We start from the raw sequence: 16,229 nt of genomic DNA, 5'->3' as shown, positions 1-16,229 counted from the left end.
GTCATTCGTAAAGCTGAGGCAGAGCAAAGAGGGGGATTACATAACACAAATTGCCCAAGCAATTTCCATAGGGACTTTTGAACAGCACTACATCCAAAACGGCTGAACAGAATTACAACAAATTTGCCAGAAAGCTAGATCATTACCTGGAGGGCATGCTTTTGGTTATTTGGTGTAAATCCATCCAGCAGTTTTTATAGCTATCTGGAGGGTTAAGTCTGCAGGAGTCACGTTCCCAAACAACTTCAAATAATAGAGCGATCTGATTGCCTTAATGGGGGGCTCCTGCCCCCTCCCATCGTCTGCTTTATTCCTGCTGGGAGCTTCCTCTAGGACTGAATGTTGCACCGGACACTACAGGACACGGGGACTCTTTCCCCGCGTCCTGAAAATTTAAAACAAACAAATAAAGAATAATGGGACAGGGTAGGGGGTACCCTGACTCCCTGGACCTTGTGATGAAAGGGGCCCAGGCGGACTCCTGGGGCCAATTTTAAAAAAAGAAAAAAATGTGTTGTGCACTGGATCAAAACACACATTTAAAAAAAAAGGAACAAGCAGGGTGGGTGTCCTTTGGGGCAGGCCAGGACCTGTGGCCAACGGGGGGGGTTTGTGCCCACTGAGGAGGGAGGTTGGACGCATAGCCTGGCCACTGGGTACTACTTATGACCTCAGGTATGATATGTTCTATGATATCATTGATCCAATCACCAATGACATCTGATATTACATCACTGTGCATAGACAGTGTGCAAGTTCTACTTACTTCATTTAACTATAACTGGTGAATTTCAGTGTTTTGTTTAATACAAAATGGTAAACTTTCAATTTAAGTTTCACCCAACTATATAACATCACTTTAATCTTTGTTTTTTCCAGTGGAAAAAAATATATAACATTTATGGCATCCTGGCAAAGACATCTCCCATCAGTGAGGTAGAATCGAAGAATTAGCATTCCAGTCAGTTCTAAAGGATTGCAACACAGAACAGTATACTAGAGAGATATGTATTTCTATTGGCAAGAAAAAAATGTGTTCTACTTACTTTGATTTTTCCGGGACCTTTACTTTGAAGAGTGCCATTGTGTAATCATCGTTCAGATTCATGCCATCCACCATTGATGCCCACTTTGGTGTTTTGGGTATCGATAACACAAGATTATCAGACAAATCTTTAGAGGCACAATTTTGAGCTTTCATTTGGGTAGTTACTGCCTTTGTTGGTTTGTCACCCTGAGGCCCCCAAGTACTACTGAACTGATATTGAGAGAGACCAAAGTCTGACAGAGGTGGAAGGTGGAGAAAATCTCCAGAAGCAGGAATTTTCTGCGATCCAGGGACGGTAGTCTTATCTTCACATTTCTCTCTCTTTGATGGATCATCTTCAGCACTCTCCCCGGGTAGGTTACCGTCAGAATTCTCCACTCCTTGTTCAGTGTCTGTTTAGAAACAAGGCAACATTCTTAGGGCACTAGCAAATACAAAACACTAAGTACCTACAAAAACAAAACTGATCAAGCACAACATTTACATTGAATAGAAGCATGGTGGTCATTCTGAAAAGCTTATAGACAATCAATGCTGGAACCATACTAATGCAACCAGGAGAGGGGAGTAACCGCAGAAGCACAAGCAGCAGAAGAATTACAAACTGCCACAGGCTGGATAGAGTGTACTGATCCTTTACCTCCTTGTTATTGGCTCTGGGAAAAGGGCAATGAATTCCAGAAGCAGCACTGTATGCCCCTTTGTAACAAGGATTAAAAAGGGGATCCCCCCTGGAAAGTAGCGCATGACAGCACAAGGAAGAAAAAGCCAAAGAAACTAAAAACCTCCAAAGTCCTTGCAAGACTGAGAATTTAGATCTGGGTCAAACCAGGATGGGCGCAGAGCTAAAAGGCCAGACACAGAGCTGGACTAAGGCAAACACAGAAACAGTGCTTAAGTAAGAACTGGACTGGAGTAAAACTGGAGAAAAACAAGGACTGGAGCAGAACTGTAGTAAGAATAGGACTGTAACAGAGCGGCAGCAAATAATCCAAGGGCAAGCCAGTAGACTTGCAAAACATTGCTACTCTGATCAGAGACTCTTTATGTAGTGTTAAAACAACAACCTGTTCTCTGAATATTAACCAGAAAGGAACATACTATAATGGACAAGGCATGTCCTTGGTTTCAGCCTGCTCTTCCTCCCTGCACAGCATCTATAATTATCTCCTGGGCCAAATACTCCAAATATACTTCTTCCCGTCTCCACACTAACCAGATGGCATCATTAGGTAGCTTCTCTCTCTTGTTCAAAGGCATTCGCTCCTCCTACAAATGCATCATGGGGAAACCCCAAAATACCCAACAATGCAAATACAAGCACTGCATATCTGAAAAATGCTTACTTTCAAAACAAAACGAACTGGCTGCAGCTCAAGAGAGGTAGATATCATTATGCCAGGGCTCAGCTCCATAGTATGGGACTGACACCTGATGGGGGGGTGCTTGAAATGCGGGGACTCCCAGGAACTCAGTCTCACACTTTCTAGCATTGTTCTGTTCGCTCTCACATCTGGGATGGGATTCTGGGGTGATTACAGGAGGTGCTGGGCTGGAAAGTCCTGAGAGACCCCAGGCTTGTGCTCCTCCATGTAGCGTGTGATCTGGGTGGCAGGAGACATTAGAGGGTGCTTCTTTGGCTGACCCTAGACTTTGCCAAGAGAGATACTGCAAGAGCATGAAGGACGTCGCCGCCCCCTCTGTTGAGGCATGGGCCAAGGGCATGGACTTTTGCATGTGCATGGAACGTCCAATCTACTTGGCAAGATGATGCCCCAAGAAACATTACAAAATATGGAAAGGTTGGGTGGCATCTAGAAGCATACACCTAGAACTTTGCCCAGATAAGCCATGTACTCACAAGGGCAAACCAAGTCAATGCAACAGGGAGGTATTTAGGGTGCAGGCAAGGAAGTGAGGAGCGGACTCTGGGTTGACAAATGCTGTTGCTCTGCCTCTTGAATCAATATTGCTGCCATCATGATGTGTTGCATTACTGGTTGTGATGCTGTGTGTTGCGCATATGTTAAGTGGAACACAGATTTCACCTGGGTTGTAAAATCAATAAAATGTTTTTTTGTTTTTGTTTTTTTTAAAGAGAGATTTAGAAGCTGGATTATAATGGGTTCAAACAGAGAGAAACAACCTCCGGTTCAGAAGAAAATCCTCAACACCTACTCTTTCCTAGGCGCATATGGCCATGTAACCAATGAATAAACACCCTGAGACAATTCAGTAGCCAGGTCAGTGGTGGTTCCACTGGTTCTTCATTCAAGTAGTTGATGTTATGATGCTGAACCAAATATATTTACTATTGTGCTGAGCGTAACAAAGTAACTACAGACAAGCACAGGGAGGATGGATCCTAAGGGCCTCAATTTCATTAGAAGTGTGCAGGCTTGCTCAGAGATCTTTCTCTTGCATAAAAAGGATTGGAGCCAGTAGCACACTATCTTGGTAGATGCTTCTGGTTCTTTAGGGCCAGGTGTATGATGTGGTTAAAGGTCAATTAGTGAAATTAAATGAGCATTAAGAAAGCAGTTACGTAAACCAACTTCTAGGTCAAATGTGTGTTTTGATGGAACATGAACTGACGTTCTTATGGTACTGGGAAGCATGGGAGGATGCAATGGGTAGTTGCTCAAGTGGTAATAAAACTTCCTCGTACTCTACTACCCACCCCTTTAATTTATGCCTATGAGAGGTCTCTGTTGAGGTTTGGGGAAACCAAAGTGCTTTCCCAAAGCTTTCAGACACTACAGCATATCTGCCCACAACTAGGCTCAACCCGCAATGAATTGCCAAGGGTTCCTTTACAAGGTCACCAGACAGGAAAAGTTGTTAGGTTTTACACAGGCTGCCATGCCTGCATAATTTTGATAATGTCAACCATCTGTCTCTCTTGTAAACCATGGAATTATGGACGGGAATGTGTGTCAAACTGACATGCGCACTTAGGTTTCTCCATTCTGACTGTGTTGCACAGCCGGGTTTGAGAAACAGCATAGACTCCAATGCACTGTGTGTGGCAGACCAAGCCGCTCAAACCAATCCTGGCACTGCTCTCATGCTAAGTATAGCATGAGAGCAGTGCCAGGATTGCATGGGGGAGCCTGTGCTGGTAGCCCAGGAATCCCTGGGACACCATCAGGCGAGAGAAGAGGAGCGAGGAGTACGTATTTTTTAAAATTATTATTTCCCCCTTCCCCGCCTTGAGATTTGAGGCTGCCGCCACTGTACACAGTACAGTAGTCAGCCCATGGACGTATAACAGGACAGCTGCAAGCCAAGCTGCACACTATGTATGTTCTCTCTCCAGCTCTCCCATTCACACTTGCTCACTTGTGCCACATGCCCCATATTACTTTGTGGCAGAAGTTGCAAGTGAGTGGTGTTTCCACGTTGCTCCTGCAGGACCAACAGCAGCAAAAAAAAATAGGTTAGTGCAGAAAAAAAGGCAAGCCAAAGAATACTATCTTGCCTTAGCAATACTGTTCTACCTGGGGTGACCTTAGCTGATTTGGTCGATTTGTTAAGTGACCTACAAAATGGTAACCAGTTCCTGTGTCTTGAACTGGCACAGTCACAGGGGAACACAGTGGTGCTAACAACCCGTTGCTCAACTCAAAACATTCTCATGTAGTTAGTGTGACTTAGCCCCACTTACTGACTCTTGTCCCCAATTGCTCTAAATATCACTACTCATTTGCTCATCAACTGTTTCACCAATCACAATGGTACCCACAGCACAGACGTAAATATTTCAGGCTGTGCCTCCCACTACTGTACACCATGCCATACCAGAACATTTTGTTGGAGATGTAAATAAGTTTGCCATCTTCCTCAGGCAACATTAGTAGTATTTTCTGTGTATAACAATGGCATTTCCCAGTGGGCAGTCAAGGGAGGAACAGCAATTTCTTGTTCAATTATTTTAGTTGAACAGGGCGATCTATTATCATACAATTGCCAGTCATTTAAGGAAGAGCTGAAGAAATTTGTCAGAAAATGCATTTTGGTTTAGTTGGTAGACATGGAAGTCCTAAATCCTACACAATTGAAGATCCAGTCTTATACTTGACATTTAAACAATTTGGCAGCAGAGGGAGGCTGGCCAAAAGAAAGAAGAATGTTGCACTTTTACAGAAATGTGAAAGAGGATTTAATGGATATATGAGCACAAGTGGTGGATACCCACACACAAGTTAAGTCTCCCACCTAACCTCTATTACTTTTGTTCTCAATTTTCATCTACACATTCTATGACACTTACGCCTATGCATTTTAGCTCAATTTAGTTTTTTTAATAGAATCATCCACCACAAAATCTTTACATCATATTTTTATCTTATGAATGAATGCATGGATATCATGTCATGCCCTTCGAGATTTACGATTTTCTAGCAGCGTTCAGATTCTTCATGCACAAGATGCTCAGAGATTCCTTAGAAATGTGCAACATAGTTTACATTGATGATATCTTGATTTATTCTTGCACTATGCTCATGTCAAACACCAGCAGCTCAGGGAACACTAGATCTATGCAAAATTGGAGAAGGTGTCTCCAATTACCAGCCTACTCATCAACAACACAATTTTCACTGAACCCTAGAGGCACAACGCATCTTTCGAACTTTCAATGAGAAATTTACTACAGCTTGTGTCATACCATCTGGACACTGAGCAACCCTTTAGCGTTGAAGCAGACACTGTAGAGATTGTGAATGGATGAGTCTTGTAGCAGGAGGTCAACTGGTGAGAACAACATCCTGTAGCCTTCTTGTCCCAGATGTTCCCCCAAGCAGAAGTGAACTATACTGTGGAGTTATTGACCATTAAGTTGATCTTTGAGGAATGGCGCCATTATGTGCCTGGAGCCAAACACCAGATTATTATATTCACGGACCAAAGAAACATGCAGTATCTCAAATGGGCAAAGCTATTCTGCACCAGGAAACTGCTTTGGTCACAATTATTCTAGGTCACAAGAAAGGAAAGGCTAATGCCTCTTCGCATTACGGAGTTGGCATAATTTCAAAATCCATGTTTGAAGGCTTAAGAAGTTACATGCCAAAAGTATGTTTGAACCACCTGGGTACTTTTTCAGTGGATAAGGAACTGTTTATAATAAGGAGGTGCTTATTATATTATGATTATATGACATGGTGTGGCATTATATATGATATTATAACATGGTTTATGATAAGGAGGTGCTTATGATATTAAGGTAGGCCAGGATGGTTCTGCTTGATTGGTGATCCACACTTTTCAGAGGCCCATTTAAGGCATTGACTTTTTAAATAAAGTCTTTGAGCTTACAGACCTCTGAGCAAATGTGAATTCCTGGAAGTAGACGTGGTCTACTCCGATGATTCAAGACTGCCTTGTACCCTTTACCAGTTATACAAGCAACAATGTGTTTAGAGACTACTTAAACTTATGTCACATTAGGAAGGATATCAGGGAAAGAATTAAGCAGTCTATAAAGTCAATGGGGAGTAGCAATTTACTTCCATTTTGTTCGAGGGGTCAGGCCTGGCATTTTACGTGGCAGCAAATGTACATGAACTACTCGGTTTCAAGAATTTGTTTCGTACCCCATCTCTCGCTTTCATTCCTCCAAGAATTCTAGTAGGCACATCTTAGGTCTCCCCTCATACATGGAGCCCAAACAAAGGCCATAATTTAGGGAATAAAACTTCAATCGTTCAAGGCATGAGGAGAGATTTTAGTGTCAGTAGATGCTGTTTTCCCTGGGCCACGCTGATCTTGGCTTCTAGTTCAAGAAAGTGCCAGTATCTGCCCATAGTCCACTAGCCGGTTACTCTTGTACAAACACAACCAGGATAAAATGTAACCAACTCTCACTAGAGGTGGGTGGTTGATGAATTAGGAGTACTAAATGCATCCTAGAGACCACCTGCCATCCTACCATGATATACCCGGTTGTCCATATGGGGTTGTAGGCCCTCAGGATTCAGCACTTTCGTGTAATTCTCAAATGTTCCAGTAACTTGTTCCCAGGGAGGGTGAGTCACACTTCTCCACTTTGCAGGCCCTGGACAGATTCAATGGTGGACCACAGTCTCTGTATAATATTTACTGTCACCAGGAGCTGTACCAGTTGTATGAGCAAGACCCACAAAACAGGTCAGTTACATTTGCAGTGAGGTGCAGAAACCATCCAGGGCCTCTTTCTTCATGCATTCTATATGACATGGAGGATTTTCAATATTTTCACTAATTATTAATTACGTCCATTACACCAGAAGAGGGAAAACATCCTCCACTTACCACTCTCCTGTCTTGATCACAGAACGCTAACCAGGATCGTTCGTCGCAACCAGTGCTGCACATTGTTGTCAGTTGTGTTGTGGAACCAACTCTGATGGTGGAATTCCAAATCCATGTCCTTATCCCAATCTGTATAGCCTGCACTTTATAACTACTGTTTCTCCCTACATCATTCTCTTGGTGCCATTTTGAATCAGCAGCCTCAGATAGGGGGAGGTAAATTGTTAAGAGGTCCCATGCTCCACTGACCATATGTCAGGAACCACGATCTTCAGTTTAGTGGACACCCCCTTGATTCTTTTGGATGTGTTTGTCCTCTCTCACCAGTGCAGCATATCAGGAAGTAGGAATGCAGGAAAGTTGTGACATTATGTACACAGAAATTTACAGAAATCGGTCTCAAGATATATAGATGCAACAGATGTACAAAGGGAATAATTGTTAAAGTTCATTATGGGTTGGCACCTTTTAACTTCACCCCTGACAATTTGGGGAAAATATTTAGGATTTGTGCTGGTGACAATCGTAAGGGTGTGAACACCATTCCATATATAGTGGTCATGTTCAATGGTAACGCAGTAGTAAGGGTAGGTTTCAGCAGCTTTTAAGGCAATTATAGGTTTTCCTGAACCTTAAGCCCCGTTGTTACTGTTCCTGAGTTTAAATAAGTTAAGTGGAAGGAGATGGGAGTTAATGAATGAAAGTAAGAATTCCAAGTAGTGGTAGTGGCCCAAACAAGAATTGCTTAGAAATGAAAGCTACATCATAGTTTGAAAATATTATGTTAATGAGGAGATTTGGGGATCTATGGATCTGGTGGAAAGTTTGGCAAAGCTCTTGGTTAAAGACAAAATATAGTTTTCTGAGGATCTGTTAACATACATTGTTGTACAAAGAAGAGGAACAATGTGGAGTCACATCTCTAGTCAAAGACTTGAAGATCTCCTAGTTTGGATAGAGTTCTGTCTATTTAATATTATCATATCCTCATGTCATTAGGATAAGTACTGAGGAGAAATACAATTGGTAGGATGTCCAACTTTTACACTCCACACCCACTGCCAGGAAAATAAGGGGAGAAAATATGTTGCTTTGTTAATAGCTGGGGAAGATCTGGGTGAGAGGGGTATAAGAAAAGCAATGATTTTGACTAAATTTAGAGTAAAGCATTAGGTGGATTCTGCCCTTAAGACTTTGCATGTCAAAGGCTTGACCACTTGTCGATACAAGATTTTAACAAAACAAAACGAAAGAAACTCCAACATAACAAATCAAGTAAAATGCAGTCTTGCTGCAAATAGCTTTAGCTATCTTTTGTTGACTGGTTTAATGCAATATTTACAGAGAGTGGACTTTGAGTTAGCCGTTTGTTCATGTGTGAGGAGCTTTTTGGTCTATTCTCTAGTTCCTTCTCTTGGCTGGATGGCTTTCCTCTTAATTCTTGCACTTTCCTTCTATACCCTCACTTTGATTTGATTAGTTGCACCCTTCCACTGACCACATCAGGGCACTAAGTTTTCTACTCTTTTATGGTAAATGTGTGATTTAGCACTCCAAGGGAGTGCATATCCAGCTCCTTACTCTTATGTGCACAAGCATGTGCTCTTTCCCTTGATCAACCAACACTCCCCACTTGTCTCCCTTTTTCCTCCTGGGCCTATAGAAGGCAGCACTGCTATGATTTTCAATGCTTTCAAAATGCCCACCATGCTGTGTTGCGACCCCTGACCTGATTTTAGGTCGGGTTTCACTCCTCACAGCTTCTCCTGACTGCCGCCGTGCCCCCGACCCTGCCCTCGCTGCAAGTTCGAGGCCCTCCACCACCCGCAGGCACCCGCCTGCGCCTCATCCCTGGTGTCTAGTGGCTGCCGTAAGTATTGAGTGTCTGTCCGGTTATTGTTTTTTGTATTTGTGCCTTTGCCTTTCTGTGCCTTCCTGTCCGTGTTTTTCTGCCTTTTTCCTTCTGTCGCTTGCCTCACGTATTTTTGCGGCTTCTGCTGCTCTCTCCTTTCCCGCCGCTGTGTCCCTTGCGGCCCCGTCCCCCTCGTGCCCCCATTTGCCCACCGCTCCCGCCTCCCACCTCCCAGCAGCTCCACCCACCCACCTCCCGTTCTTAATGGCGGCTGCGGTGCGGCTGTGCTGCTGGCGCGCCAGAGGTGCACCAGAGGCAAGCCCGTCTGTGCCCGTCCACGCCTGGACCACGGCCAGTGCCAGACCCCCTAGCCTGCGCACTCCCCCACACTGCCAGACACCACTACAATGCCATCGAACTCCACGCCCTCAACCCAGGCCGCTCCACCGCCTGCTTCCAAACCACCCCTAGGCACACCCACGGACCCTTCTCCCTTCGGATCTGCAGCTTCACCTGCCCCCAAGCCACCAAGCACCACGCCAGAACACAACCACCTCAGCTGCATCCTCCTCAACACCCGCTCCGTCCACAAGCACGCCGTTGAACTCTGGGACCTACTCACCTCATCATCCCCAGATGTCGCCTTCCTCACCGAAGCCTGGATGACTCCCTCCCTGGAACCCAACATCGCCATAGCCATCCCCGAAGACTACAAGATCACCCACAGAGACTGCACCAACAGGCCGGGAGGAGGAATCGCAATAGTCCACAAGAACACCATCAGAATCTCAACAAACACCGAAGACACCCTAAATGCCGCCGAACACTTATCCTTTAAGATCCACATCAACGCCAACACCACCCTCAGAGGAACCCTTGTCTACAGGCCCCGTCCTCAAATTCAGCGACTCTTTAGCCAACATGATCAGCACCCAGGCCCTGGCCTCCACAGACTACATTCTCCTCAGCGACTTGAATTTTCACCTCAAGAACGCCAACAACAGCAACTCCACTGCTCTGATGGACAACTTTGCCAACCTCAGCCTCAAAACAACTGGTCATGACGCCCACCCACTCCGTCGGCCACACACTCTACGCTGTCTTCTCCACCAGCAGCCACATCACCTTCAGCCATACCAACAGACTCAACTGGCCCAACCACTGCTGCGTCCACTTCAACTTCCAGAAACCCGCCACTCACCACCGCCCTCAACAGATCCGCCGCTGCAACTGGAGCAAGATCTCAGAAGACTAACTGATCTCCATCCTCACCAGGGCCCCGCTACCCAGCACCACCGACCCCAACACAGCTGCCCTCAACCTCAGTCACTGGTTAGAGACAACTGCGCTAACACCCTCGCCCCGCTCAGGAAATCCTCCAACAACCGCACTAGCACCAAAGCCATCTGGTTCACCACCGACCTTCAGACTTCAAAGTGGGAGTGCCGGAAACTCAAGAAGAGGTGGCGCCGCGAACCAACAGAGAGCAACTACGCAGCCCTCAAGACAGCCATCCGCAAGCACCACCAGCTCATCCGGACCACCAAAAGATCCTTCTACAAAGATCGCATAGACAACAATGCACACAACAGCAAAGAGCTCTTTAACATCGCCAAGGAACTAGCCAACCCCAGGTCATGCTCCATCGACCCCCCTCCATTGCAAGACCTCTGCAACTCCCTCACAGCCTTCTTCCATCACAAGATCATGGAAATCCACAACAGTTTCAACTCCTCGCCCACCACCAACTTCAACGCACCCAACTGCACCAACCTCTTGCTCTCCTGGACCCACATCAATGACGAGGACACTGCAAAAATCATGAGCACTATCCACTCCGGATCTCCCTCCGACCCTGCCCCCCACCATGTCTTCAACAAAGCGAGCCCCATCATCGCCCCTCAACTCCGCATGACCATCAACAGCTCCTTCCAGACTGCCACCTTCCAGGAGAGCTGGAAGCACGCCGAAGTCAACGCCCTGCTAAAGAAACCCAAAGCAGACCCGAAGACCTCAAGAATTACCGACCCTTCTCCCTTCTTCCCTTCCAGGCGAAGGTCATCGAGAAGATAGTCAACGGTCAACTGACCCGCTTCCTGGAGGACAACAACAGTCTGGACATGTCCCAATCCGGATTCCGTAGGAATCACAGCACAGAGACTGTCCTCATCGCCGCAACTGACGACATCAGGACCATGCTTGACAAAGGCAAAACCGCGGCCCTCATCCTCCTGGACCTACCAGCTACTGACACCATCTGCCACCACAACCTATGCACTCGCCTCAGCGACTCCTGGATCCACCACAAGGCCCTGGACTGGATCACGTCCTTCCTCTCCGGCAGAACTCAGAGTCCGCCTCCCTCCCTTCCTGTTGGAAGCTACCAAGACCATCTGCGGCATCCCCCAAGGTTCTTCTCTCAGTCCTACTCTTTTCAACATTTACATGGCACCGCTCGCCAACATCGTCCGATCCCACAAACTCAACATAGTCTCCTACGCCGACACTCAACTGATCCTCTCACACACCAAGGACCCTGCCACCGCCAAAACAAACCTCCATGACGAACTACATGCCATCATCAACTGGATGGATCAGAGCTGCCTCAAACTCAACTCGGACAAGACAGAGATCCTCATCCTCGGCTCCAACCGCTCCGCATGAGATGACTCCTGGTGGCCAGCCACCCTAGGAACCGCACCTATAACCACCACCCACGGACGCAATCTAGGCTTCATCCTAGACTCATCGCTCACCATGACTCATCAAGTCAACTCTGTTTCATCTTCCTGCTTCAACACCCTCCGCATGCTTCACAAGATCTTCAGATGGATCCCCATCGAAACAAGAAGGACGGTCACCCACGCCCTCATCAGCAGCAGACTGGACTACGGCAACGCGCTCTATGCAGGAACCACAGCCAAACTCCAAAAGAAACTACAATGTATACAGAACGTCTCCACACGCCTCATCCTCAACATCCCACGCCGCAACCACATCTCAGCCCACCTCAGAGACCTACACTGGCTTCCCATTACCAAAAGGATCACTTTCAAACTCCTCATCCACGCCCACAAAGCTCTTCACAACACGGGCCCTGCCCACCTCAACGAGCGACTCTCCTTCCACGCCCCCACCGCCAACTCCGATCCGCCAACCTTGCCCTCGCCGGCTTCCCTCGCGTCCATCAAACTACACCCGGTGGCAGATCCTTTACCCACCTCGCCGCCAAGACCTGGAACACCCTCCCCACCCACTACGACAGACCCAGGACCTCCTGAACTTCAGGAAACGCCTCAAGACTTGGTTATTCGAGCAGTAGCAGGTCCTACCCGCCTCCCCCCTCTCATTCCCCCCCCTCAGCGCCTTGAGACCTTAGCGGGTGAGTAGTGCGCTTTACAGATGCTTGATTGATTGATTGTGTCACCCAATGTTGTGGCCATCTTGAAAGTATAAGAAACACTCATTCAAGATGTCTGGTCTCTACTGTTGGCACTGTTAATACTGACAATTTTAGAAACATAGACAAAGTCATATGTGATGCCTAAAATGCATTGGAAAAAGAAGTTTGATTGGCGTCGTCAATGCTTTATTTTCTAAGTGAACCATCTCAACAATGATTACTGATAATGAAGCAGGTGACCTTGTACTTAATGTTAGTTAATGTCAAGCTTCCAATTATCACCCACATCAATACCAATTAAGGTTTCAATGTATTCCAGAGCACATTTGCTAAGCAATTATGGAATTTCAGGTATGAAACAGTTTGAATAAGCCCTGGCAAAAAGCTAAATTAATCCTTTAACAAGCATCAGTTTTATGAAGATTTTATTTGTTGCATCACAAATTGGTAATGTTGTGGTTGAAAATAAGACGAAATCAGTGCCCATCAAATGGACCCAGATTTTCAAATTTTAGAAAATATTTGCTTGCAGGTCTTGTTGGGTCATCCCACTGCTCTTTCTTTCTCTCACTGATTTCAGTTTGATAACCTTGAAGCAGTCTGAACAGGCTATGAGGCATGGCAATTCAGGTTCCCCATTAGGCCCTGTCCCTCTTTCGGTCCTAAAAAAAAGGCTATCACTGTCATTAATCCAATCGTGAATTCCATACTCAATCAATTCCTCATATCGGCTTCTGTCCCTGACACATGGAAGAAACCATCACTAAATAAATATAATGCTGACCAGAAGAGCCTGTCCAATTTTAGACCAATCTTCTCGGTTACCAGCGGCAGCAAAGGTCTTGAAGAAAATGGTTAATCAGTAACTCTTGGAGTTTTTAAAGTCACACAATATCCTACATTTCTTTGAAGCAGGTTTCAGACCCAGCCATGTTACAGAATGTGCACTGCTGGAAGTTTCAGAATCTCTAACATTTATCTTAGGTAGCAGCAAATGCGTGGTGCTGATTCTGTTGGATATGTCAGCAGCTTCTGACAAGATTGTCACAACATACTTCTTCAATGGCTGGCTGACTTTCGTATTGATGGCTGGGCATGGTTGGACAGATATTTCTTTGTCTGTTTAATTAAAGTTATGACAACAGAAAACTTCCTCAAACGATTAATATATAAATCAGTCAGTGAGGTATTCCAATATCTATTATCCTGACTGAGGAGAATTTATACCATGTTTCAAGTTATCGATCTTTGCTTGCTTGGCTTTTAGGCAGTAGGCTAAGAATTTAGCAGTCAGGGTAAGATGTTGCAAGGGCATCCAAAATTCTAAGTGAATTTGAGCATGTGTTGTACAATCAGGTAGAGCAAAAATCCTTCTGTAATAGGTGGCTTGCACCCTAGCCAACCAGTTTGACATTTTGTCTCTAAACATCGGTGCCTCATACAGAATTGTTGGTAATAGTTTACTGGCCATCACCTTAAAAAGGGCCCGGAAATCGAGATTTGCCATAGATTTTTGATGTTTGCAGAACACCCACATCAATTTGCTGCACGCTGTTGAGCAAGAATATGTGGAGAAATGTGATCCCTGCTGTCCAGCCATGCGCCCAGATACGTGTAGGATTCCACAATCTCAACTGCCGTCCTCTGTATAAACCATGCGCTCCTGTTTTTTTTTTTTATAAGTCTGCGGGTAATTATTATACTTTCGTCTATGTGAAATTGATCTTTAGGTTATTGACACTGCAGTACGTAGCAAGTGAATTAAAGAGTCTCTATAGATCTAGTCGTGTCTTATCAAGGAGCAGCGTATCATCCTTATACTGGAATATCTGGATTCTAAGGCAGGCTTAAAAGAACATCTTGAAAAGGTGAGGGTGCTCCCACCAAAGGCAGCACCCTCACCTTTTCAAGATGTTCTTTTAAATTGGCCAGATATAGGTTGAATAATGGGGGGGGGGAGGGGTGCAGTGTACAGCCTTGTTTTAGACCTTTGTTGGTTGTGATTTTTGAAGCTGTGGATCATCCAGAGCTCACTTTTATCTATACCCAGGTACTGTAGTACAGAGATATAATTACCCTTAGTAAATGGGATGGAATACCCAGTCATTTAATTCTGTCCAAAGTTTCTCTGTTGAGACGCTATCAAAGGCAGTTTTAAAAGTCAATAAACCCTACATATAGGACCTTATTCTTGGTTGTCATTGTCTCCTCAATCAGGTGGGTGATACAAAATAAATTACCCTCAATATGGCAGCCTTTTCAGAATCCTGTTTGACTGGGAGGAATCAGTTTGTTCTCTGCTGCCCATTCCGGCAGCTCCATATTGAGAATGCTTGCATAGCACTTCCCCTGTGCATCCAGGAGGGCAATCACCCGGTAATTTCCCAGAGTAGGAACGTTCCCCATTCTTGTATAGAAGTACCAGGAGTGAACCTCTTCATGTGTCAGGTATAGATGTCCCTAACATATAGGATTGAAATATTGAGGTCATAATTGCTGCCCATTTATTGGAAGCCCATTTAAATACCTCAGCTGGAATGCCACTTGGCCCTGGCATGCTGTTTGAGAGCAAAGAGCTGATGACCTTTTCCACTTGGGCCTGTGTTATTCCTGTTGTGCCCATGTATCCTTCAGACTGATGCCACGACCAGGTGCCAGCTGCAGATGAGTCCACTTATAGGCATTTGACTTAATTATCTTGTGGGGTTGAGCCCACTTCTTTGCTTCCTCCTCCTTTATTCTGACATACAGAGCTTTCCTATATCTTGATCTTATCTACGAGATCCTGCTCCATAGCCATAGGTTTCTATCCTTGTCCTAGCTGGTAGCTTTGAGGGCTTTATTTAATTCTGATTTTAATCTGGATGTTTGCCTCTTCTTATCGCTTCTGTATGTCGTGATTTTGTGCTGTGCTGATCTATGCTATTGACCTGGTTCATCCTTGTTCCATCCTTCTCCACCATGAAAAAGGAATCTAGGGACCCCATAGATCCATGTTTAACTTTTGGTCTGCATTCCTTCTGGGGAGGTCTTCTAAGAACTATCCCACTCATGCTCTAAGCCCTGCTTGAAAGTCAGTGTTCAATTTTATTCTTTTGATAGGTTACAAAGTTACAATTACCCCTCCCTTCCAATGTGATTTACCTTGGGGCAGCGAGTTCTTAGGGTCAACACTTCACATTTTAGTATAGCATGGTCACTTGCCAGGGTTGTAAGTACTTAAAACCTATCTACATACTGGAAATGGGCTAAAGACACCCAGATGTAATCAAGACTAGCCATCCTGAAGCACGAGGAGTGGGTGTAAGTGGCTGGTCTATCTGCTTTGAAACTGCCATTTAATGCGTGTTGGTCCAGATGATTTAAGGTGTTGGCCAGGGCCTTTCCCTGTTTGTCAGGACTTTGATACGGCTTCTGAATCACTGGGATGGCCCAGATTTCACTGCCAAGATACTGGTGCATATCAGTCGGCCCTGTGCACATTGGTTTGGCGCTGAAATCTTCCATAATTAATCAAGTTGATTCTGAATGGGATAATTCAAACCTTCTTAATGCCGGGAGAAGTGACACTAATGATAGATCCTTTTTGCCCTTGGCGCAGTGTAGCTAGATGCTCCCTATAATGAGAGGCA

At 45.3% G+C, this 16,229-nt stretch overlaps 1 protein-coding gene across 3 annotated transcripts in view; it reads right to left on the bottom strand.

Moving 5' to 3' along the window:
- The window catches only part of SKA3 (spindle and kinetochore associated complex subunit 3), a 226,723-nt gene that overhangs the window by 104,545 nt on the left and 105,949 nt on the right, over nucleotides 1–16,229 (bottom strand). For all 3 annotated transcript variants that reach the window (XM_069202259.1, XM_069202260.1, XM_069202261.1), the window contains exon 5: nucleotides 1,047–1,440. In XM_069202259.1, the coding sequence (XP_069058360.1) occupies nucleotides 1,047–1,440 (394 nt within the window). The remainder of the gene's footprint in view (nucleotides 1–1,046; nucleotides 1,441–16,229) is intronic.

The sequence above is a fragment of the Pleurodeles waltl genome, chromosome 8 (assembly GCF_031143425.1).
Source record: "Pleurodeles waltl isolate 20211129_DDA chromosome 8, aPleWal1.hap1.20221129, whole genome shotgun sequence".
NCBI classification, from domain to species: domain Eukaryota; kingdom Metazoa; phylum Chordata; class Amphibia; order Caudata; family Salamandridae; genus Pleurodeles; species Pleurodeles waltl.
This window is presented reverse-complemented; position numbering and strand designations above follow the sequence as displayed.